At 41.4% G+C, this 20,631-nt stretch overlaps 1 protein-coding gene across 1 annotated transcript in view; it reads right to left on the minus strand.

Moving 5' to 3' along the window:
* The window catches only part of Igsf10 (immunoglobulin superfamily member 10), a 30,197-nt gene extending 11,220 nt beyond the window's left edge, over positions 1 to 18,977 (minus strand). The window contains exons 1-6 of the mRNA XM_055596762.1: positions 18,871 to 18,977; positions 16,527 to 16,721; positions 14,770 to 14,899; positions 11,359 to 11,749; positions 3,035 to 7,309; positions 594 to 1,494 (exon numbers count right to left, since the gene is read on the minus strand). Of these exons, the coding sequence (XP_055452737.1) occupies positions 594 to 1,494; positions 3,035 to 7,309; positions 11,359 to 11,749; positions 14,770 to 14,899; positions 16,527 to 16,721; positions 18,871 to 18,977 (5,999 nt within the window). The remainder of the gene's footprint in view (positions 1 to 593; positions 1,495 to 3,034; positions 7,310 to 11,358; positions 11,750 to 14,769; positions 14,900 to 16,526; positions 16,722 to 18,870) is intronic.
* Between the last annotated feature and the right edge of the window lie 1,654 nt (positions 18,978 to 20,631).

The raw sequence follows: 20,631 nt of genomic DNA on the forward strand, positions 1-20,631 counted from the left end.
TTTAGGGAAAAGTATAAATGAATACCAGTGTTTAAAAAGAGCATAGTAGAAAAAGGATTGTATCTGATAGCATCACCTTCGTGGAATCTTGAATATGTTTCTCTCTGAGAAGTTCTTAATATGCCTTTAATAAAGTTCATTTCAAGTTAAAGAAAGAAAGGATTCTGGTCTGATTAAAGTATGAAGCTTCTGATAAGAGGACCCTGAGTGAAACACAGAGCATCTTGTTGATAGAGCCTCAACCTCAGTTCTCTTTTGGATATGGAAATTATGAATAGCTTTCCACAGTTATCTTTTTTAAAGCAGCCACAGGGAAAGGAAAAAGGAAAAAAAAGCCACCAGAATGAAGGTTAATAAAGCTCCCCTATAGTTCTTAACTGTCCTAGTCAAGAACCTGGACCCCAGCGTTAAGCATGTAAGAGTGTTTCTGTATTCAGTGCTGTCAAATGAAATGCCCTTTTTTAGACAGAGTTGCCTTCCTGTACATCCTGTGTGAGCTTTGAAGCTGCTGCAAGCCTCGCTGTACCTCTTTTGCATTTTAAAAGTTGTACAGGTAAATAAATAAAGGAGGTAATTCTAACAGGAAGGCTTACCTGTGCCACTGGTCAATGACAGCCTTGGATGGTAACCTCCAGATTATTCTAGGTTTTGGATCCCCAGTAGCCGAGCAGTTCAGAAGTAACTTCTCACCCAAATTCACCTCTGTCCATTTTTGAGAGGCAATTTCTATCTTGGGGACTGTCTCTTGCTCTTCCACTGTGAGAACCACTACCCTTCTCTCTGAACCCGAAGAGCTGGTGGCAATGCATTCGTAAGTGCCCCTGTCTGAAGGAGCGATGTTTTTAATAGACAGAGTCCCATTTGAATACAAGAAAAACTTGGAACGAGCCAGTTGCAGTGGTTTTAGTTCAGTCCCATCAGAGAGCACCCAGTGAACACGGGGCTGGGGAGTTCCTTTTGCAGTGCAAGGCAGTTTCACACTTTCACCCAAAGTCCCAGTGACGGCTTGCCTCTTTTGCTCTATAATAACAGGAGGAGCTGTGATGACTTGTATCTTAACCAACAGTGAATCCTGGCCAGCGGAGTTGCTGGCCACACACTTGTAAAATCCACGGTCATAAACACTCAGATGATAGATGGTCAAGGTCCCATCGGGTGTTACCCAGACCCTTCTGTTTCCCATGGATGTTTCTGAGACCACTGTTTGGTTTGCAAGTACCCAGGAAATTGTAGGCCTTGGCATACCTTCCACTCTGCACTTTAATTCCACAGTACTTCCAGAATAAACCGTGATCTCCTTGGCTTGTCTCTCCTGGATCTTAGCAGGGTAGGAAACCACAGACAGTGTGACATGAAAGTGGTCTGTGCCTAATGGATTAGATGCAGAACACAGGTACTGTCCTCGGTCTTGAATACTGACCCTCCGAATGGACAAGGTGCCATTGGGAAGTATGTGGAACCTGTTTTTCTGTGTCTCTTGGGATACTTCAAGTCCTTATAAGATGAAAAAAAAATTATGCATATAGTTCATCATCATCAAAGACTAAATAAAAAGCATAAAGCTATGTTTGGTTAAGCTGACAACAAATATATTTAAACTGAAAAAAATGTCTTCAGATAGCTAAAGCTGTTTCTCAAATTTTTACTCATTTAAATTTAACAGGTGTATAGTTCAACATAACATTTCTCTATATAAAATTATATTATGTAAAATTATAACCTTACATTTCTCTATGTAAGATTATTATATATATAATAATCATATATATATATATAATCTACTTTAAAAGTATTCTGTGGCTTTAACAAATTTTTTATTTATTGTAAGATTTTTATTTTTGATATTGCCACATGATTAGATCATTTCACCCATTCTCCTTCCTCCCTCCAACTCCTCCCATGTAGCCCCTCATGCTCTTTTTTCAGATTTATGGTCCCTTTTTCTTTAATTATTGTTGATTATATATATTTTTTGTGTGTATATGTATATACATATACATAACTTATACATAAATATATAAATAAAATCTCAGCCCATAGAATGTGACCTGAATATACATCGTTTTAGTTCAGACCATTTGATATCAGATAAATAATTGGTCCTAAATATTTTTTTACAGCCTGCTCTTTTGAGACAGGTTCTAATTTTATAGCCTAGGCTGGCGCTGAATCCATCCCCATTCCTGGGAGTACAGGCATGTGCTATCCTATTTGGTCTTAACAAGTGTCCTTTTAAACTTTCATTCTCATTACATTTTATTGACGTGTGCGTGCACACGAGAGTGCGTGCATACCATTGCCAGTATGTAGAGATAAGAAAACCACCTATGGGAGTTGGTTCTCTCTTTCTCCATGTCTGTTTCAGGGACTAAACTCAGGCCATTGGGCTTGGCGATAGGTGCCATTTATACATGGACCCATCTACCTGTTCTATCCCCCAAACTGTTCTTAACACATTATTTAAAAACAAACAAACAAACAAACAAACAAAAACACCTTCTAGTTGGGGTGGGAGAGATGGCTCAGCAGTTAAGAGTATTTGCTTCTCTTACAGAGGACCTGGTCTCAGTTCTCAGTGCCCACATGGTGGCTCACAATCATCTGTAATTCAAATTCCAGGAGGTGTGAACTCCTCTCCTGGCCTGCGTTCACTCCAGGCATGTGTGTGCATATACACACATGCAGACCAAGCACTCATGCACACAAAATAAATTTAAAGTTTAAAACCTTCTAATAGGAGCTGGAGAGAGAATTCTGGCTCCAGGGAATCTGGTGCCTCTCTCCTAAAGCACTTGTGCTAATATGTGCATACATGCGCACGCACATGTGCCAGCACACACATATACACTTAAAATCTAAAAAAAAAATCTTCTAATGAGCAACATGCAAATGTATGCAAATGTCAAATGAAGAAATTAATAGTTTCTGTGTTTTGGAGTAATTCAAAACTAGTATTGGTTCTTTAAAAACAACCCTGAAAGAGATAGTCATGTCCTTGTTTTATAATTAAGGTATTGTTAATAGTTCTAAATACCTGATGAGACTCTGGTCCAGCGGATGGTGGGCCGGGGGTTTCCAACAGCCTCACAGGGAAGAAAGGCATCGGAGTTAACTGGAATAGTAAAGCTTGCAGCCTTTCCTCCAACGATTCTTGGTTTTTCCAGTACAGTCCTAGGTAGTGAGTCATGGGGAAGGAGTTTGGGAGTTGGATTTTGAACAGGTTTCTTATCAGAGACACTCTTCTCTGCATGGTTCTGTCCATACTGTAGGGCATGAGTGCTGGCCCCTTGAAAGCTGAGAGGGGGCGACGTGCTCAGAGCTGGCCTTTTACCCTTTTCAGTAGTTTCTGAATATGACTTGAGCTGAAACTGGTTTTCTGGCCAAGGCAAGGGCTTCCATTTAGAATTCTGTGGTGTATCCTTTCTTAGAGCTGGCATAGGAGTGGAGGGAAACAGAATAGTGGATGGGAAGTCAGTGGCTCCAGTTATGACCTCAGGATTTAGGGTAGCCTTTGTTGAGGATTGCTGCAGATCTGTATTGTGCCTTGAGGACTCGTATATGGTGAACATTCTATTTGTTGCCATGTTGAAAGCCGATGCGACCTCGCTGTCTGTAACCATACCGTTAGTAAAGGGAGGAGGGGAAAGAATGGGCCTTGGGATCACCCCACTACTGGGGAATGGTGGTATGGCTGAGGCTCTTTTCATTGTGGTACTCTCCTGTGATTTGCTGAACAAAGTTCTTTCTGAACCTGTTGTATTTGTCAAAGTCTGAGTGCTCTTCTGGGATATTTCAGTTATGCCCAGGAGATTGGTGGCTGTGTGAGGAGCAGCTGTGCTCACAGTGTTACCAGTGTCATGCAGTGGGGAATGTGTAAAAGCCAAGGAAGTATCAGCTGTTGTTGGAGCTGGGTACATGGTAGAGCCAGAAATCTGCCTAGGGATGCTGTTTGGGTTCTTCCTGTTTTTCCGAGGCCCCTTTATTTGTTCTTTTGCTTTCCTGGATCTTGCTCTCTGGGTTTCAGAGCTAATAACAGATGTAGGGGCAGTAGGAGTTGTCCGTGTGGCTGTTTCGACTGACAGGAAGCTCACTGTAGATCTCTTGCTTATGGTACTGGGAAGCACTGGGTAGGAGGTGGCGAGGGGCTGCTCCTTTCCTGCTGAGAGACTAGTGATGCCTTGTGCTTCCGTGGCATCATGGTGAGTGGCAGCTATGGCTGCTGACGGTGATGCCATAGAACTTGCAGAGAGCATTGCAGAATGTGAGGGGGAGCCAGCCTCTGTGGGTGAAAGAGGAGCAGTTTTGGGAAACATTGTAGCTGTGTTCTTTTGTAAATCAAATTGCTGCAGATTCTTTGACATCCCCTTTTTGCCATGATTATTTACAAAGACCTGGTGCCAGGGAATTTTCCTCCTTGAGAGTTTTGTGCTTGTTGCTTTGGTTGGCATTGAGGGTTTGGTAAGGGGACTGGAGTGTGGTGATGTTACGTTTGAAGCTTTTTCAGCTTGGATGGTCCTAGATGTGCTCTGGTAACCACTATTGTTTATAGTAGTTGTTTCCAGGGATACAGGTGTTGGAGCAGAAGTCATGTTAACTTTAGGAGGAGTCACTCGGGTGCTTACACTTGTGAAATATTTTACAGTGGTTGTTATTGTCTCAATATCCACATTTTGTTTGTTCTTAAATAGTAATGGTGGTTTCTTGACCACAGTGGTAGGCTCTTCTGCTAGGACCCCAGCATCATTAGCTTTGGAGAACGTGCTGAGGGATAAATCTGGAACGGACAGTGCTGCGGTAGACAGAGTGGGCCTCTCTGTGGGAGAACAGGTCTGGCACATCCCATGGGCCTCTGTGGCTGAAAATTGACTAGTGTTTCTGTTAGCAGGTCCCTTGAGTGCTGGCCTCACAATCCTGTATCTATGCCGTCGGAGAACGGGGGTTCTGTGTGGGCTTGCAACTCGCCCTCTGTTCCAAGTTGTCCTCTCTCTTCCCAAGTGCCTGGACAAGGGGACATTAGCTGTATTGTTTTTAGGAATGTGAAGCAGAGAAGGGGCAGCAGTGTGTGAATCTGAGAGGGGCTTGGGGAAGCTAGGACCTCCAGTAGCATGAGAAAAGGTGTCACTACTCCCGGCTCTGCTGACTCCTGTTAGAGGCATCTGATGCTCGTAACTTTCTGCTGGATTCGCTGACTGCACAACTATATCGGCTCTGTTGGTGACGCTACTAAACCTGTTGGGATGGCCAGTGGCAGCCATGGCTTCCCGTGTTACTGGGTATGCACTTTGGGAAGATGCTCTCCTCCCTACCTGAGTAGAGTCTTGAATTTCAGTGACAACTGTTTCTGATGGAAAGGGGATGGTTGGATTTTGGTTGGCTGTATCTTCCATTTTGCTTGCTATGGTTGGCCTTATACTCTTTGACACAGCTGTGATGCCGATACCATTAAATAATTTGAAATCAGGGAGGTGTGTGGATTGTAGTGTTGGTGGATTCACAGTTGAGGAGACTTCTGTGCCGTTAGTTACACCTGTCACAGAGCCATGATTCACTGCTTTAGAGTCAGCAGCTAGGGACCTTTCGGGCATGCCAGAAGCCTTCATTTTCAGAACCGTGGATTCTTCATCTAGAGAAATCATGCCAGAAGCATCTTCTCTGTCACCGGGAAGCACCAGACGTGGGGCAGCCAGCGGCACTGGCTTTACTGTCGTGTTTTCTTCCTTCTTCAGTACAGAATTCTTTTTTGCTTTCTCTAAAAGTGCTGCCCACTGTTGGGGGTCAATCCTCCGAGCAGAGAGAGGACGCTGCCTCCTGTGTTCCCTGAAACGCCGGCGTGTGGAATCCCCACGCCGCTGATGTATTAAGTCTCTGTATTTGTCTTTCTTGTGTACGCCAGAGACTTGTTTTGTAGCTTCTGACCCCGTCAAAGCTGATGTGGAGACTTTCAGAGATAGTGGCTGCTTAGGGGGAACACTGGGACTGGGTTCTCCGAGTCCAGATCCATCTGCTTCTTTATCATGCTCAGCTTGGCCTTTCATTTGGACTGACACTTGAAAAATGGAAACATCAGCCCCTGATGGGTTAGCTGCTACACAACGGTAATGACCTTGGTCTTTTGGAGTAACCTGTAATAGTCTTAAAGTCCCATTGTTAAGAATTTGTCTGTCTCTGGAAGAATGAGAGAACACAGTGTTTCCTGGAAGAATCCAGCTAATAGAAGCATCTGGAATACCAGTGGAAAGGCACGGCAGATCAAGTGTCTCACCAGCAGCCACTGTTTGTTGAATGCCATTTTCATGCATGTTTTCTACATAGGGCTCTACCACAGTGATCCTGTATGTGAGAATATCAGCATCTGCATAGTTGGTGCTTATACAGTGGTAAAGGCCTGTATCGAAGCTATCAGCCATCTGAAGTTCCAACTTTCCATTTTTGTCTATTAGGATTCGCCCATCCTCGCTAACATAAGGGGCTCTCACTTTACTCCCATCAGCTAGAAGCCATTCCAAATGCGGTGCAGGGTCACCTTGGCCTGGACAGTCCAACACAATAGTGCCACCAGCCAAAACAGTATGTTCCAGTTTGGTGTTGTTCACCATCGGAATCATGGTCCATTTGAGTTTCACCACTCCCATCTCTGTCCTTGGTAACGTGATCTGAGCATCAGTGGAAAACTGGATGTGTAATGTGCTGAGTGTCGTGGCATTTCTGTTCAGCTGCAAGAAAATTTTTTCTTGTTGAAACCAAAAAGGATCTGCTCTGAAATCAGCCTCTATGTTGGTAAAAATGTCTTCAGGCAAAAGAGCCACCTGTTTATACTTGGAAGACAGTGATGGAGTCTCAGTTAGCTGTGCCATCCTTTCTAATATCAGAGGAGAGTCACTGTACAGAGCTAGAAGTTGCCACACTGGCTGAATGTGATCATAGTCTACACTGCACACCAGATTTGTTGAAAATGAGGTATTTAGACTGATGCAGTCGTTTTCTTCAGTGAATGCAATTGGCAATGTCCTGGATGGCTTTTGGATACTACAGACCACATTGGCCTTATTTCCAGAGAGGTCTGTCATGTTCAAAGACAGGGAGCCAAAAGGTTCTATGAAATTTTGGGGTGAAATGGAAGCAGATCCATTGTCCTCCTGAATAGCCAGGCCCTTTAACTTCAGTGATGGGTCAATGATTGGCTTTGTACATAGGAAAGCTCCAGCTGGTACCATAGCAAGGGGTCTGTCTTTAGAGACCCTAGGATTCATGCAAATGGGGCATTGCTGAGAATTAGAGGAGTTTCTGTCCTTCTTGCATTTTATTACATCTAGGGATAAAAAAAAGTCACAATTATTTTCACAAGTTTTGGTCTCTTTATAAATTAACACATGAACATGTTGAAGAAATGTTTTCACTAGGACTTAAAACAGCAATTTGGAAAATTTAATATCTAATGACTAAGTTACTGTGTTTTATGCTTCTGAAATCATTTCTAAAAATATATCGTCTACATATCATGCTACAATATAATATGCACAGGTACAGGGGTTTTACTTTCCTTATTCACAGCTGCATTGATTATGCCCAGAAAGACCTGGATATATATTTAGTACTTGATAAGTATTAGTTGAATGAAACATTTCCTTATCTAAAGAAACAAAATCATAGATCATGTTCAGTACTTAGATTGATAACACTTCAGTTCCTCATGCCAAGGTTTTACGACAGGCATACAACTTTACTATACTTTAAAAGGTTACCTGGTTAAAAATCTCTAAGTCCTGGGATAACAATAACACCCCCCCCAAAAAAAAAAAAAAAAACAAGCATTTTTCCATTAGCCAATGAATAGTTTATGTTCTAGCTTCGTAGAACTAGGAATGGAGAGATGTAGACAGAAACAGAACACACAGATGCAGATAGAACAAGCCAATAAGTTGTAAGTATTTGGTAGAACATGGAAAGTAGCTGAAATGGACAGCCCAGGTTTATTTAGTGATGGTCCTGTTAGATGAGGTGGACTCAGTAGTAGAGAACCAAGTTGTTTTTTTTTTTTTCTTTTTGGGTGGGGGAACTGTGTACGGTAAGGTCAGAGCTTGCAAGTCATATACTTTCAATCACAGAGGAGCCCTGTCCAGGCGCTGAGATGAGATTTATTCGGAAATTTTAAAGACCGCTCTGAAGAGCTCATTTTTAAAAGCTTGTCATTCAATGCTAGATAAAGGATGTAGAGTTTTCTCTAAATAAAGCATAGTCTGAAACTTCTATGCTGTCTTTCATAGTATTTCCTACACCATTTGCCAAACACAGTAGGTAAGAGAAACATTAGCTGTCTTAGATGTAACTCATGAGAACAGCTTCATATGTGCAGTTTTATTGTAAAGGCCCTAAAAAGTCACACTAATCCCCTCAGCTGTGTGTACAAGTCCTCTTCCTACTGAAAATATGAATTGGAAAATTTCCAAAATAAACATGTTTAAAATTGCATGAAGTTCTGAGCATCCTGATAAAGTCTCATGTTGTCTCAGTGGGCCCAACCCCTGTTACAGGACATAATTCTTTTTTCTAGTGTATGCACACAGAATATGCTCCATGCTTAGTAGCTTCTAGATAGCTCAGGCATCACATAAACTCTCATGGTATCATAGTGTCTGTGTCCAAGTAATCCTTCTTTTATTAATAATATCCTCAGACTCAAGAGTAATGATGCTGGCAATGAGATATGCTGAAGAGAAGCTATGGTGGACATGATTCCTTTCAGAAGAAACTTCTCAATTTAGGCGAGAGAAACCAAAACAAGATGTTACAGACATGCTGAAGTTTCATGGTTTATGATGAGAATGTAGCTGTGAAATTAGGAAGAATGAAAGACACTTGCATTAACTTTGCTACCGTACTTTAAACTTCAAAAGCTGGGGCCACAGTGAGCAGAAACAAACATGGTATTGTTTGACACAGACTATGGTTTTCAGCATCTACTGCAAGCCCTGGAATGTATCCTTCATGGAGAAGGGAGCACCACTATCCTTTGGTGTGCCAGCTAATCTCACAGCCATTGTTCACCAAATTTTGTACCAAACAATTGTGCAGAGGAGGTAGGTAGGTAGAAAGAAAAGCTCTGAACAATCACAAGAAGCTCCTTCCAGTGCCACCTACTGACAGGTTGTGTCCCTTAACCTGCTTGTCACTGCCCTGGATCTGACCTCATGAAGCAGAAAGCATCACTGACTTCTGGCTTAGTTAAATCCCATCACAGAGTTATACTCAAATCTGGAGATGCTTACCCCTGCTTGTACCTGGACCAGAGTTAACAGGCCTCGTTTGCTCAGACGCAAATCTGACTGAGTCACTTCATTCCCTTCACATCAGTTTCCAATCTCATACAAGTGCTTTCTGTGGCCCAGCCCTGTCACTTTATGCCAAGCCAGTAACATGAGCTGTCTGTCTAACATGCTCGGCGCTATAACCCATTCATTACACACTCCTCAAGGACTCAGTCTGGTCAGCACTCATTTCCAGAGGGCTCTCTGCTTTACCTCTCCTGGTGGCCCCTTCAGCACGCACCACTGGAATGTCTTCTTTTGGTGGTTGCCTTCCCACAGGAGAGTGAGCTCTCTTTGTTCTGTATGTCAGATCCCTGGCCAAGGGATGTCCAAGGAAGATGCAGTTCAGGAAAGAGGGTAAGGAAGGAGGAGTGAGCAAGAAAGAAGGATGAAGGGAAATGTCAGGAAGGCAGGCAGCTGGCAGGACTAATTCTTACAGCCTGATGTTTATACATTTTAACTTATAAATAGATACAAAGATGTCCTCTGGTAGAAACTGGCCACTTGCAGTCTTTATACGGCTGTTACCATCTGTATACCCCTCCCCAAATTGTTATAAATTTGTATATTGTCTTTAATTCTGTAGCACGCATTTGTTAACTTTGCTACTTGAGATGGTTTTCTGAACACTACACTGTGATTTGGCCTTGCAAAGAGGTTACAAACATAGATCTATGCATAAGAGAAGAGCAGCAAGACTCAAGTTTTATATCTGTGAACAAACACATGTCAGGAAAATGGCAAAAGTCTGTGCTTGTACAAAAGCAGCCCCAAGAGTTTTGTGGAACCATAGGATGAAAGATGCAACTACATCTGAATAAATTAGCGTCGGGCTGCAGCACATGTTGGAGAAACTGCCACACTGGGGCTGTGAGGAGGCTTTTAGACTGCTGAGGGCAGATGAAAGATTTCTAAGTATAAAGGTGATTTGATTGATTTATAAAGTCTTGTGAAAATGTCAGTTATCCATCACAAGACACGGGAACCTGTCGTTTAGACATGGCCGAAAGATTTTATCCCTAAAACGTTTGTCAGATAGGAGGGAGGAGGACCTCCCCTATCAGTGGACTAGGGAGGGGCATGGAGGGGGAGAGGAAGGGAGGGTGGGGCTGGGAGGAGATGAGGGAGGGAGGCAAAACAGCAGGGATACAAAGTGAATAAATTATAATTAATAATATTAGAATTTTTTTAAAGTTTGTTTATATATGACATATATATGTGTAACTATATGACACATTTGTGCATTGTGTATTGGCACATGACACACATATGTATATTTTTACATATTTTCATGCATACATGTTTGAGGCATATTAAGACCATGGATAACTGAGAGATGGTGAATTTTGTTTCTTTTTTTTTTTTAACCATGTAAATGGCTATACAGTATTTAACAAAAAGTATTAGGTATATACAGTGTCCTAGATATATTGCAGAGGCTAGAGATAGATAAATGAGACCCAGTAAAAGGCAGCAGACATTCCATTCTATAAATTAATCCTATAAGTATTGTATAATGGAAACACAGGCAAACTGCAGGAATGATGAGGTCATGATTCTGATGTGGGTGGGGTACCTGAGCAGCACAACTCCCTGTAATGCTGAGCAGGGCTGCCATCTGAGAGCATATCAAGCAGAAAAGGGAGGAAAGAGGTATAGGCAGGGATGATGTAATGTGTCTGGCACTGGAAGACACATTACATAGGAAGGGGAGGGGCTGAGCGATGTTAGAGAGGCTGAGGACAGGCCTGGGCCACACTAGAGGACCTGACAGTTGAGCCAAGAGGCATGGGCTTGATTCTCTAAGCCACAGAAGAGCAAAGTTTTCACACAGAATGCCAAGTAGTAAAGATTGGTAGCCTCTCAGGCATAGCTTCCTAATGTCTCCCTGGGGCACAAAGACAGCTGTGGACATACAGAGTTCATTGTCACTGGATTATTCTGGGGACTTCATATTCTGCATCTCCGTTATCTAGGAATTCCCATTACAGATGAAGCTCCTCCACCTGATTCCTCTTTTTGATTAGTGCTAAAAAGCAAACAGTATAGATACCTGGCTTCCCCTGTATCCAGTCAGGCAACCACTTTAAATGGCAGTCACAGGTCCATGGGTTTCCATGTAGATAGAGGCTTTCTAGGTTTGGCATAGAGGCGACCATCTCTTTCGGGAGGGAGGTCAAGAAGTTATCGGATAAGTACAGGTACTTAATGAAAGATGTTTTAAATATCTCGAGATAGCTTAATGAGACAAATGTGTCTGGGTGGAGCTTTGTGAGCTGATTTCCTTCTAAATGTACCAGGCGGAGCGAGGTGAGTCCATAGAAAGCCTCAGGGTTGATAAACTCGATGCTGTTGTGATCCATGTACAGCCGTGTCAAGCTCCTCAGCCCGTAAAAAGTATCCTTCTGAATTATTTGGACTTTGTTATAGCTCATTTTTAAGACCTGTAAGTAAAGATAAAAACAATATTTGCTCTGTCAAGGGAGCTTTCACAGAAGATAGAAGTTTATGAGTATAGAGATGTGTTGAGATTAATGCTGTGGAATATGCACGCCTTAATGAAAACCGAATTCAAACAAGTTGCCATTTAAATGTGACAATATTAGAGAAATTAGAACACACACAAGCCGTTGTTAATGTTAAGAAGGTATTGCTAAAGATATAGTCTGTAAAACAGAGATGTCATGGTTACATTTAAAGTCTTTTTCATCTTTAATTCTGTATAAGATTTCCCGTTATTTGGATTGGATTCAAAACAGCTAAGTGGAATATGGTGCAGAGAGTACCAAGTGAGGCAGGGTCTATCAACAAACACATCGATCACTGTTGAGGCTGGGTGCTAAGTGCGCTGCTGTGTTCTTACTATTTCTATTTTCTTTGTTCAGATTAGGCTACAAAGTAATGAGTTGCACTATGTAATTTTTGTGCATGTGTCCATGTTTTTCTCACTCATTTCCCTCTCACTGGCCTCTCCTGTGCCTCCACCTTCACATGGCTGGTTATCTCCCTTCCCCTAGATTGATGAACTAAATTGATTACACTCTTCTGCCCACTTTCTTGTATGGTGAAAAGCATTAATAACAATCGTAGTAGCTGTTGCAGTAGTAAACTAAAGAACCACTTTAAATAAATTTAGGATTTATAAGACTATCTATGGACTTCAGTTTCTCCCATTTATAATATCTTTATTGAGATATAATTTACATGCAAAAATGTCTTGTTTTTAGATTTTAGTGGTTTTAATTAGCAAACAAAACAAAAGGTTTCATTATGGCACCTCCAAACACATATATCATTGTACTTTGCTCATATTCGCCCCCCATTTCCCATTGGCCCCCTCTTACTCCTGTTGTTTTCTCATCCTTTCGTAAATGATTCCTTTCTGCTTTTATGTCAGTCTATTAATATATCTAGATTTCACTTATGAGAGAGGCCGTGATATATGACTCTCTTGTCCTACTCCCTTATTTTTCTCCCTCGTGGCCTTCCTGTAAGCCCTTCTCACAGCAAAGCATACTGGTTTTTAGACTATCCACAGGGCTCTGCTATCTTATCTTAGGAAATTGTCATTTCTCTAAGTTAAGACCAACTCTTATCGTTAGTTTTGTTTTTTTTTTTTTTGTCTTTTCCTTACTCTAAGCAACAGTTAATTTATTGTCTGTTTCTAAGGATTTGTATATTTTAAACATTCCATATAAATAGAATCATAGTATGTGGTTTTTCATGCCTGGCTTCCTTCACTTAGCCAAATGTTTTCAAGATGTTTTAGTGCATATCAGCCCTTCATTCCTTTTTGTTTCTGCACAGTGTGCATGTTACACATTTTGTTTATCTTCTCATCAGGTGGTGGACATCTGGCATGCTCTCTTTTTCAGTAATATGAATTTGATTGATTCTGATTTGGAAGCCAAATGACTTTGAATGTTTCATGATGCTTTAGTATTCATCAAATCCCTTTCTGATGTTTCTAATCCTTTTCTATTCAGTTCTAAACATAGTATTATTTTATTTTTAAACAAGAAAAGAATATGAAATCATAATACAAACAAACTGTAAATTTCCACCCATTTTTCTGATTTGACCTAAATTGTCCTCTCTACAAAAGAGGTTTTCCTGAAATGCCAATCTTTATAATAAATAAAAGCCAAACTGAGAATATAGGGAAGCTTTGCCATAACTGTTACCTGGGAGTGCAATCTCAAACCTGGTGTTTCTAAGTCAGAGAAAAACCCGGCTATGAGAATAAACACAAGCAGAAAATTTCACAAAGAGGACATGATCAATTCCTCCTGAAGACACATGTCCGAAATGCACTGTGGTCTAGCTAAATCAACAACGTCACATACATGCACCCCATGCTCCCTATCTCAAAATACCAAACAGCTCCAGCTTGATGATTAAAGGCTCTGTGAACAGTGGATATTATTGCTTTGATTGCTGTCATTTGCTGTATGCAAATGATAATGAACGTTATAGGACATTGGTACTTTATAATGCTTTTCATGAACAGGGGGTTTGTTTACTTAAGGAGCTCAATAGTCATCATGCAGCATGAATTTGCTTCTCTAAAGTGTCAAGGTTATAAGCAGAGCAAGGGTTCCATGTGCATTCTCTTTCATTCTCATTATTCTTATTGCAAGACTTGTTCAATCCTTAGTTTTCCACTTAGATGTGTGATAACCCTTACACATTTTATTCATTTATGGGAGTACTTGTAACTTCAGTTTGAAGATGGCAGAGGACAAACAAGTCAATAAAGAAAACTGAAATTTTATGATTTATAAAATACTACCATGTTAAAGACTGTCCTTATTTTAAGGGATCCTATTCTATTTTCAGAAAAACAGCTAGAAATGGCCTTTTATGGATAAATATTAAAGTTTAATAATGCCTGGAAACTGATTTTTGTTAATTGAGGAGTGTGAAAGAACTTGTCTCTGAATCTATCTTCCTCTCTTTTCTCCCTTCCCTTCCCTTACCCTACCTTCCCTCCATTCTTGCCTTTTGCTTTTCTTCCCCATGCATGCAGGTGTAGAGGCCAGATGTTGAGTCTCTTCCTTGGCTCATTCCATATTAGTTTTAAGTCAAGTTCTCTCACTGAGAGAACTTGAGTTCAGCTAGTGGGTCTGGCCAATAAGTCTCTGGGATTCTGCTACAGCTGCTTCCCAGGTCTGGGATGGCAGCTGTTTGCCACTATGCTGTGCTTTTTATGTGGCAACTGTAGATCCAAATTTAGATGCTCATACTTGTGTAAACATTTTACCAACTGAAATATCTACTCAGTCCCCCAGCATTTTCTTACTTTTCAAATTTCTACATATAATTGCATTACAATTGAAATACTTCCTTGATGTCTGCCTGTAGTTTACAGAAGGTCCATTTTCTATTGCACGGTTATAGGCAGCTTTGGGGTTCTCTGAGTTCCACCTCACTTCTAACCCTCCATCAGCTTCTCCCCTCTCACCTGCAAGGATGGCAAGCCTGCAAAGGTCTTGCCGGCGATTGTATGAACACCGTTACTGTGCAGCAGGAGTAACTCCAGTTTGTCCAGGCCATAAAAATCATTTTCTGTCAATCTAGATAGGCTGTTATACCTGAAAAAAAGAACCAGTTTAGGCATCAGCTAAGTATGTCAATTGAAGTGCAACACAGAAACATATAGAAAATCCTTTTTTTTTTTCAATTCTTTTCCCAAGAGATTTTTCAAACATGTGAAATGTTGAACTTGGCTACAGAGGCTTTACTTTCCACCCAATCCTGGCAGCCTCATAATCATCCTTCCTGTTCTCAAAATTTTATACATATATCGGCATCTGCTTAAGACTATCATTTTCTCTTTCTGAACCGTAAGACTAAAGCCATTCTGTAAGCAGGTAGAGGTAATCAATGGTTAAGAAGCATGGGCACTGGAGTACACATGGGTGTGATTCTGAGCTCCAACCCCAAAATGGCGTGTACAACTCTGGAGACTCTCTGTGTTCCAGTTTCCTCAGCTATAATGTATAAATAACAGAATCTAGTCCAAAGGTGTTATGAACACCAGTGTCTTAGCGAGGATCATTATTGCTGTGGTGAGACACTATGACCGAAAGCAAGTTGGGGAGAAAAGGGTTTATTTAGCTTACACTTCCACAGCACTTCATCACTGGAGGAAGTAAGGACAGGAACTCAGGGCAGGAATCAGGAGGCAGGAACTGAAGCAGAGGCCATGGAGGAGTGCTGCTTGCTGACTTGATCCTCATGGCTTGCTCAGCTGCTTTCTGATACAGCCCAGGACTACCTGCTCAGGGACAGCACCACTCATAATTGGTCAGCCCTGCCCCATAAATCAGTAATTAAGAATATGCCCTATAAGCTTGCCTATAATTTAATCTTTTTGAAGCATTTTCTCAGTTGTGGCTCCTTCCCCTCCACGGATTCTAGCTTGTGTTGAGTTAACATAAACCTTGCCAGCACAACAAGTGAATGAATACATGCAGAGTGCTCGGACCAAGATAGCTTATAGGGAGAAAACAGCCAGTCTTTCCTGTTGGTGATTGCTTCCAAGGCACTGTGTATGCTGTTATAATACTTGTTGCATTGCTCTGATTACATCTGTCACACCTCTTTATCACCTCCTTCCAAGGTACATAATAGTGCTTGGCTATTAGGTGCTCACTAACGCCGCACTGGTGATGATGTATCCCATTACTTGGGCACTTACACATACAAACAATTTTTCATAAACCTTTAAAATATCACCATGATTTGTCAGACTTAGTTAAGTATTTTAAATATGCCACTAATGACAATGGCTATATTGTGTTCTGGGTGTGGGCATTTACACATCTCAAATGGCCTTGCAAAAAGAAATGGTTGGACTTTTGTTTTTTTGCTTTGTTTTGATTTTGTTTTTACAGAGGAGGACAGTTCTACTTGCTTGGTTATACCTTGTACCATAACAATGATTGCTAATAGAAACTGTAATCTTTTCCAGGAGAAATTTATTCAGAATGAAGCTACCCTACAATTATGAGGCTCCCAGACAACTAAAAGGGTCTCTAGGTTCTAGTAAAAGACTACCAGGAAAAAAAAATGTTTATTGTCACCACAAAAGTAAGGCTCTTAACAAGCTCATTTGAGAAGAAAAATATTGAAAGTAATCACAGGTGTCTGGGTGATAAATCACCAGGATGATCACTGGTCCCTTTCTGAGAAGAGGATCAGGCAAGGCCCACGCACCCTAAATTTATGCGTTCCACATTGGTGGGGATGTTGTCTGGGATGGAGGTCAGATACCGAAAAGTACAGTGCACCTCTGTGGGCACGTAACAGGCACAGCGGTGGGGGCAGGCCCTGCTCCCAGGGGTGACCACAAGGCAGACTGCGGTGAGGGAGATCAGTAAGCAGCTGACTTCTCTACCTCTCATCTTTATCCTGAAAAAAAAAAAAAAATCACACCAGAGTTATACATGTAGTTCAAGCAAAGTCCACAGAACACCACACATAGCAACTCTGGAGAGTAATTGGGGATGTTTCTTTTAAGAGTCATAATTGGCTAATTTAATTCACACCTTTTGTGGTAAAAATGAACCTTAAGTCTTTTTTATTATTTAAATATTTCCATACAATCTTCATCATATTCTTTCTCCTCCCTCCCCCAATTTTTCCCGGATCTACTCCACCTTCCTCTTCACCCAACTTCATGTTCTCTCTCAAAACAAACAAATGAAGATCAAAACCACAGTACCAATTACAAACAAACAAAATAGTAAGAGAAAAAAATCTAAAAAGCACAAAAAATATCTATGGAGTCAATTTTGTATTGGCCAACTACCTACCATTGTGTATGGGGCCTGCCCTACAGTGTCACTCTATTGGAGAAAACGGATTTTTTCCTTTCCCAGCAGGCAGCAGTTCCAAACAGCTTCTTAGTACAAGAACTTCGTCTATTTCCCCATCTCTGTGCTGGGATTTTGCCTTGGTTTGAACTTGTACAGGTCTTGTGCATCCTGTCTCAGTCAGTTATTGTGCAAATTAAAGTCTTTCATCAGGGTACCTGTGTTCTCCTTCCTATTGCTCTGTTCTCCTTCCTATTGCTTTCTCTCATACCTCCATCTAGCTAGTTTGTTTCTGCCTACTTCACATGCATTGCTATATACACATGTATAAATAAGAGTTGTGTATAATTAAACAAAATTATAAAGATACATACATAGAATTATAAATCTAAGTTCTGCTTGCAAGAAGCCATGTGGTAGTTGCTTTTTAAGTGTCTTATTTTGATTTCTTTTTAGTCTGTCTTTTAATTGCTTTCCAGTTGCACCCATTTCCTGAAAATGTAATATCACTTTTTTATGGCTACATGGAATTCCATTGTACATATTACCACACTTTCTTTATCTATTTGTGTTTTAACGGACATGTAAATTGGTTCCACATTCTTGGCTGTTGTGAAGAATGCCGCAATAAATGTTGCTGTGAAAATTTCTCGGTGTTACAGGAATAGATTGGTAGTTCTATTTTTAGATTGTTATTTTCTCTAGGAACTTCCATTAGAATTTCAAAAACTTAACTCCCCCCCCCCCCCACTCCCACATCATCACAAGAATGAACTGATAGATTGCTCAATATCATTAGCCACCAGGGAGTTCAAACTGAAATTCCTATAAGGCAACAAATGCTTAGATCTGGGGGGAAAACCCTTGTCCCCTGGGATTTCAACTGGTAAAGACATTATGAAAAATGTACTCAGCATAGACTGGAGTGTGCTAGCCCCCACTGGACTTTATCATTAAATGGAATTGTTACTGTGAAAATGTCTTCATAGCTTCTCATTTCCTAACGAGAAACAGCATCTCTATTATTAGAGAGCGTAATTATGATATTGGGACAATTAACATTCCTAAATTTAGTGTCTTGTTTGCACAAAAGCTCTTCAGACTATCAAAGCGATGTTTATGAAAACACTATATGAACAATTTAGAAAACTCAGCAACATTAAATAGATAAAAGATGAACCGATAAATATACACATATGTATGTATTGTTCACATATGCATTTATGTCTCCTTTCTGTATATGATCAACTTTTGTAACACTGTACAATTTATTGTATAACATGTTTTAGTCATTTGATTTAACCTTCCAACACACTTTTTTACAGCTGTGATAGCTCACTAGAAAAGAGAATAAATTTCTTTCTAGCATGTCTTCAAATCCCTGCCAGAAAGGACACATTGGACATTTCAGTGCCAACTAATGACCACGAAGACAGTAAGCTGACCAGCTAGGAGAGCCAAGTCTCAGCCCAGCGCTCTAACAGCTGCTCTGACATGACACTGTCTGCAGTTTCTCTTCTTGGAAATACCCCTCTCTTCACTGGCACGGGGCTGGGGAGCATGACCAAAGGAAGAATTATCCTCATCTTGTTAGAAAATATCTTTAACCCACACATAGGGCTAGCTTAGTGATCCCAACCTGAAACTGTTATGAATGAGTTTAACCCACATTAAGACTTACTAAAGATTACTTACATGCCTACACTGTCACTATTGGGTCGCAGAATATTTTAAATATTCTTTACGTGATTGAAAAAAACGCAGGTGGCCTTGCTATTGTTAGATGAACAAAGATGTAACACGGTGAAGATAATTCTCTGTTTCTCTGGGAAACAGAAGCAACTATACGCATCCTGAGAGTTACGAGAGAAGAGACCCATAGACAGCACATGGATTCCCGTACACTTAAGCCTCAAACTATTTAACAAAAGAGTTGGTAATACCTGGGCTTCTGTTTTGGCTTTGAGTCCTCTCGTAATATAGGCTGAGACAGGAAGTCTTCGGAGCAGAGTCTTCACCTGAGTGAGGGAAAGTTCTTTGCTTCCAAAGGGAGCAAGCTGCTCAGCCTTTTCTAGCTTACAAGTGGGGGACTGATGCTTCAGAGACCTGGAGGCGCTGCTGTAATGTTAATGCTCTCATCCACTTCCAAATTAACCAACCAACGCCTTCCTTTATCCGGCTGCTGCTGCTGCTGGAGACTCTGTACCGGTCTTCCTCCTCCCTCAATATTATACGTTATTTAGTTCTCTTTTAAAGTCACCTAAACACAAGTATTAATCAATCTCTCCTTCTTTCCGAAGTCCCAGGAGTTTCTCCTCAAACTGCTTGTTTTGCACAAACGTGTCATCAGTGTCTATGAAAGGGTCTCGGGTTACGCATAATCTTTCCCTTGTGTTTTGCCTGGCCTCAGTCACTGAAATGACTTTCCTTGGTAGTTGCTTTTGTTCCCACATCCCTCCGGTACCTCTTTCTCTGGACCGTTCTGGCCATCCCACCCTCCTGGTCTCCTCTTGAAACCTAACCCCGACATCTGCCAGCCTCCCAGGGAATCCCTTCACTTCCCCAGCGATTAGCAGCAGCTCACCTCTGCCTCTGGACCAATGGACTTGCGCTGTCTTTGGGGGGTTTTTTGCTCAGCCTCAGGGGCTCCTCGCTCGGGAGGAGGGCGGGGCCTGTGACGTAGCTACAGCGTCTGCTTCAGGACTGGGCGGGCAGTCAAGCCTGGACCACCAGCCAAGTCAGCCGGCGCCAACCCAGGCTCGCCTGCGCGTTTGCTCGTCCTGGGTTGTGAAGCCCTGGGCCTTCCTGCCTCCTGGCTGGCTGTATGACCCCGCTGGTTACGAGGCTACAGTTTCTTTCCTTTCGCGACCTCTTCCACCTCCTAACAAGGGGAAGGAGACCTAGGCATAAAAGTAGAAGAGACACTTTTGGGAGGAGGAAAGAGATTAAGCTTAGGTGGGTGAAGGTGTGGATGTCCAGGGAGAAGCTAAAGGAGTGTGTGGTAGGGAAAGGGAGTGGCAGCCGTAGTGGCAATATGCTCATAGCACATGATATACTCGAATAAAAATGTCATGAATCTCATCAGTCTGGTACAACGAATGTATGCTGCTGTTTCTGCTTCTGCGCCACTGCTGCTGCTAACAATAACATTCAAAGAGGCTTTAATCACTACAGTTTGTGCTGGGTCCGAGGCTCCCCTTACTGCCGCCTGCAAGTTGAGGTAGCAGTGAAGTGAGTTGGCTGATTTGTATGCACTCTCTGGCCCTGGAAGAGGTACCTGTCTTCTTCCTCTATATTACTTATATATATATGTTTGAGATATACAACATGAAATTATGTGATTCCTGAAGGTGAAAAAAAATGTATCTATCACTTTATTTGTTCTCTGTGTGTGCAAGTGTCTGTGTTAGTAAGATGAACCTTTTTGCTGTGTATTTTAAACAGTTATTAAGTATAGTCTTCATATTATACATTAAATCTCTGGATTCATTCACTCTATAGTTGTT

This window comes from Psammomys obesus, unplaced genomic scaffold, assembly GCF_907164565.1.
Source record: "Psammomys obesus unplaced genomic scaffold, mPsaObe1.curated_primary_1811, whole genome shotgun sequence".
NCBI lineage: Eukaryota > Metazoa > Chordata > Mammalia > Rodentia > Muridae > Psammomys > Psammomys obesus.